At 45.3% G+C, this 5,281-nt stretch overlaps 1 protein-coding gene across 2 annotated transcripts in view; it reads right to left on the bottom strand.

Moving 5' to 3' along the window:
- Nucleotides 1-2,169: 2,169 nt before the first annotated feature.
- Nucleotides 2,170-5,281, bottom strand: part of myh14 (myosin, heavy chain 14, non-muscle) — a 34,276-nt gene continuing 31,164 nt past the window's right edge. Inside the window, exons 37-44 of one of the 2 annotated variants that reach the window (XM_030785027.1) lie at nucleotides 5,243-5,281; nucleotides 4,743-4,831; nucleotides 4,500-4,623; nucleotides 3,893-4,101; nucleotides 3,636-3,744; nucleotides 3,262-3,434; nucleotides 2,896-2,919; nucleotides 2,170-2,359 (exon numbers count right to left, since the gene is read on the bottom strand). The exon at nucleotides 5,243-5,281 is cut by the window's right edge and continues 90 nt beyond it. In XM_030785027.1, the coding sequence (XP_030640887.1) occupies nucleotides 2,170-2,359; nucleotides 2,896-2,919; nucleotides 3,262-3,434; nucleotides 3,636-3,744; nucleotides 3,893-4,101; nucleotides 4,500-4,623; nucleotides 4,743-4,831; nucleotides 5,243-5,281 (957 nt within the window). Of the gene's footprint in view, nucleotides 2,360-2,895; nucleotides 2,920-3,257; nucleotides 3,435-3,635; nucleotides 3,745-3,892; nucleotides 4,102-4,499; nucleotides 4,624-4,742; nucleotides 4,832-5,242 lie in introns of those variants that run through there. The other variant, XM_030785028.1, reaches the window with a different exon arrangement.

Consider the following 5,281-nt stretch of genomic DNA (forward strand, 5'->3'; position numbering starts at 1 on the left):
CTTCTTTGGAGGTTTGTAACAGACCTCAGCAGAGATTTCTTTTGGGGGGGGGGGGGGGGCGCGTTCCTTGTACCATTCTAAAACTACAAGCACTAATCAACTACTGTATAACTACATTAAAATCCCTTTGTCTCATCCGTACGCCTCCAGATTTTGGTAAAACGTAAAAGCTTTGTTCCATAAATATGTTACACCATACAATACAAAAAAAAAATATAACATTATACAATATATGCATTTGTAAAAACAGGTATGTATATGATAATGATGTGGATGCTACTAGGAAAACAACTAGCATTCTAAAACACCTGGGGAAAAACTACCCTGTATTCATTCATTTTACAGAAATACTGCGGTGAGAACGAGTCTCGCTGAACCCTAGGCTCTGTTCCATTGGTATCGTTCCGCTAATATTCAGCTAGTACTGTTCTCAGTATACCAGTATGTTTACGCTGTCTTATAGCTCACCCACACACACTTCAAAAGTTCATTTCTTCTTAAACACCCTCTAATCCTCCACACCTGAGACCAAAGAATCTCAAGAAATCGCACAAAATCTTTTCTAAAGGTCAGTAAAAACTTTCAGGAAAACCCTTTCCCTCTAATTTGCGCAAGACACAGATGCCATAAATTGCCCCATAATCTCTTGAAAGTATTCTTGTCTCCCAGACTGCCAAAAACAAACAAACAAACAAACAAACAACTGTGATACATCTATACAGACACATACGTGATAAAGAACCAATGGTAAATAACTTAAGTCTTGATCATGGTTTGAAAGTCTGATACAAATCACATGAATTCAAACGTGTGACACTGGAAGTCATGTGGTAAGACACGGGTAAAGTGAAATTCTACCTAGATAGCGATCTACCTTAACTAGCTCACCTCCCTCCCTAGGCGCTGTCTACTTCTAAGCGTGTCTAGGGAGGTAAAGTTGAGGAGTCCGTGTTACCCTGAACCTTTGAGGAGAAGCACAAAAGAGACGAGACATCAACGATGATATTTATACGGTCAGAGAAGAGTGAACGCTGAATATGATGAAAATCTCTCCCGTCGTTCAATATGACGGAGTGTACTGACAGTCTGATGGTTGAATTCAAGTTCTCAAGAGCGCCGACAATTCTCCGATTTGTCCAACAATGACTGGTATTAACCTTGTTCTACTGAACTCCCCTTTATTTTTGTCCGTTTTATCGCTTTTCTAGCGCATTCATATTAAGTGAAGTAGACAATGAGCAGATTATCACATCACAGCGTTATTTCTCACAGCGTCTCTTTCCCACTTTTTCGTCGGAAATTCGTTCGTTGTAATTCAATCAGTTGCTAAATGCTAGAGTTAAATGTACACCTAATTCATTTGTAACAAATCGTATTCATTAAAAGTTTCACTGGTAGAACAGCGTGTTGCTATACTAAAGGTTTTAGAACATTTTTAAAATGCTCAACGAGATTGAGAACCTATATTTAAAAATTCTACTTTAAATTTCAATAAAGTTAAAGGTCATAAAAGTGAGAGAGAGAGAGAACGTTTTGCAGTGGGTTGAGATATAATTATCCATCAGCAGCAATAGAATTCTTTGCACTAGCATTGGCCAGTGGCAGTTTGCCTATCACGGATAAGCATGAATTGACATTAGATAGAGTTTCAGATATAACTGGCCAAAATCGGCCGCTTTTACCGCAGGTTGCCGTTAAAAACAAACAAACAACGAAAAAAAACCCAAAAAACATGCAGACTTGCCCTTGCAGACATGGCTTATGATTGAAAGAGCGTTTCGATAAAGGCAGCCATTTAAAAACTGCTGCATCCACTCTGATAACGTACACTGGGATGCAGCTATAGGCTCGTACACTTCAATTTCCCACGATATGCTGGGAAGTGTAGTTTTCTACTCCACTGATATTTTTTTTTTTTAAAAATCCACAACTGTGGCGCTCGCCTCTGTGTTGGTTTGTACAGTAATCTATTTAAGTCCAGTGAGTATTTGTAAACCTCCTTATTTAGTTTTTCCCATCTTTTAATAATTCCCCCCCCCTTCCTGTCCTCTTGTGGCAACATAGGTTTTCTCCTTGCAGCTCAGACTGCAGTAACAGGCATCTTTATTCATCCATCCATCTACCTATCTATCCATCCACCCATCCATCTATGCTCATCCCTCTTTCTCCTTATTCATGCTCATTGAGGCTGTATGGGGGTGGGGGGCCAAGGGAGTTGTCTGAGGGGGTGGGGGTTCCGGGGGGGCCGCTGGAGGGGGTGGGGGAAGGAGGCGGCCCTTCAGAATCCGAATTCTCCTGCGAGAGGTCATCCACCAGAGCCCGACGACTGGAACGCATGGAGAGGGGGAGCGGAGCACGTCTGAGAGAGAGAGAGAGAGAGAGAGAGAGAGAGAGAGAGAGACATTCCTTTATTAATATGAACTGAATATCCCATACACATGTGTTGAATATACTGAGATTTTGAATGAAGAGTAAAGACAAACCCTAGGTCCCATGAAGAAGACAGAACACAGAAGATAGACCATCTCGCTCTCACCACAAATTAAGGAAGGAGAGATCAACAGACTAGACAGAGTTACCCTACTGCCCACATCAACACACACACACACACACACAAACACACACACATACATACACACACACACACACATACACACACACACACACACGCGCGCGCGCGCGCACACACACACACACATGCACGCACGCACGCACACAGGTAGGCATTCAGACACACACACGCACATGAACCTGCACACATAAGCGAACACATGCACACACACTCAGAGAACACCGACACTGAAAAGTGAAACTGAAAGTGATTGATTGTGCATAGGCACAGACTGTGAATGACACACAAAAAAGAAAAAGAAAAAAAACACACACGAGACCTACATTTCAGGCTTCCATTCTGGGAGGCTGTGTGGATGTAAGAGACAAACATGCGCACACACACACACACACAAAGCCAAACACGCACACAAACATGCCCAAACACACACACAGACACACACACATCACATATGAGTGACTGGATGAAGAATGATCCGCGCGTAATCCAAAAACCAAACACACATACACACAAAAAAACAGCACACGTCAGATTTCAATGCATGCACGTATGAAGAACCAAACTGAATGAATGAATGAACAGAAAATTAAATAAAGTATGAATAAATGGATGGGCGTCACTCTCTCTCTCTCTTTTACACACACACACACACACACACACACACGCACACGCGCGCGTGCGTGCGTTACCTGAGCTGACTGCGGAGTGCGTTGACTTCGCGGGTTAGTGTTTGCATGCTGTCTGTCATCTCCTCCAGCTCTCTCTGCAGTTTCCTCCGCTGAGCGTTAGAGCGAGAGTTCTCCTCCTCTGTCTCCTCCAACTGTCTCTTCAGCTGACGCATACGACTTGTGGACTTATCCAGCTACAGAGAGAGGGAGAGAGAGAGACAAAGACAAAGAGAGAGAGAGAGAGAAATGTCAAACAAGCTTTAGGGCTTTTAAAAATAAGAGCCGAAACCTTCTGGGATTGAGAATTTGCAGAGAGAGAGAGAGAGAGAGAGAGGACAGAGAAAGAGCGAGAGAGAGAGAGAGAGAGAGAGAGAGACTGGGCATTGAAGGAGTACCTGGTCTCTGTACTGGTCTGCGTGTCTCCTCTCATCCTCCACCTGGAGCATCACCTCCTTCAGTTTCTTCTCCGCCTTCCTCACCATCTTGTTGGCGACCGTTCGTTCCCTACGAGAGCGAAAGAGTGAGAGAGAGTCAGCGTACGCTCACAATTTAATCTCTCCCTTTCATTCTCATACCCTCTAAAACCCATAACCGCGTCGCGCCGACCGCTAGGTCGACGCCCATCTCAAAAACGCTCGGCGGTTTCGCTCACTGTCTCTCTTGCTCCAGCTGTTCCTCCATGCTTTCGATCTTGGCCTCCAGGGCGGCGACACTGAGCCGGTGTTTTCCCCTGACCGCTCCCTCCATCTCCGCTAGTCTGGCCTTCAGGTCTTTGTTCTGCCGTTCCAAGCTCTCCCGCGCCGACTCGCTCTTCTGAGCTAGCGTCCTCTCGCCCGCCAACTGCACCGTCAGCGTGTCCACCTGAGAGAGAGAGAGAGAGAGAGAGAGAGAGAGAGAGAGTTTATTTATGAATTCAGCTGGCGGTGTAATATGCACTGTCGTACTGCATGACACCTGTATTCTCTATATGTTTTATGTATGTGTAACTGTCATGAGTCCATACACTTTAACACAGCCTCTTCATCGTCCAAACAGCCTAACACTGCAGCCTAACAGTCTGTTTTTTTGTCCAAACACCTTAATACTGTCTGTTCTTTGTCCAAACACCTTAATACTGTCTGTTCTTTGTCCAAACACCTTAATACTGTCTGTTCTTTGTCCAAACACCTTAACACTGTCCGTTCTTTGTCCAAACACCTTAATACTGTCTGTTCTTTGTCTAAACACCTTAACACTGTCTGTTTTCTGTCCAAACTTACCTGTAGCTGGATCTTCCTCTGTCTCTCTGCCAACAGCTCAGCATTGGTCTGTTCCTCCTCCAGATCCTCCTCCAACTGAGAAATCTTAGCCTCCAATCGCCTCTTCTCGTCAGACAGGGCAGATCTACGGGACAGGAGACGTCATTAAGACACACACACACACACGTGCACACACACACACACACACACACACACGCACGCAGGGAGAGAGAGAGAGAGGGAGAGAGAGAGAGAGATGCCGACCTCCCAGTGGAGCTGTTGATCATCTCATCGGCCATTTCATCCCTCTCCTGCTGAGCCTGTCTCTTCAGCCTCTCAGACACAGCCAGTTCCTGACAGAGAGAGAGAGAGAGAGACACAGAGAGAGAGAGAGAGAGAGACAGAGAAAGAGAGAGAGAGGGAGAGAGAGAGAGAGAGAGAGAGACAGAGAGAGAGAGAGAGGAGCAGAGAGAGAGAGAGAAGGAGAGAGAGAGAAGAGAGGGTATTAAACATTTTATAAATACAGTCAGATTGCTTTCAACACATACCACCACACACACATGCATATAGAGACTGACAGACACTCACAGAAGTCCCTACTAATCACATACACTTATAACACACACGCACACGCACACGCACACACGCACGCACACACACACACACACATGCACACGCACACGCACACGCACACACACACGCACGCGCACACGCACACACACACGCGCACACACACGCACACACGCGCACACACACACACACACCTCAGTAAGCTGTAAGACTTCTGCCTCCAGTATCTGCAG

This window comes from Chanos chanos, chromosome 9 (genome assembly GCF_902362185.1).
Source record: "Chanos chanos chromosome 9, fChaCha1.1, whole genome shotgun sequence".
NCBI lineage: Eukaryota > Metazoa > Chordata > Actinopteri > Gonorynchiformes > Chanidae > Chanos > Chanos chanos.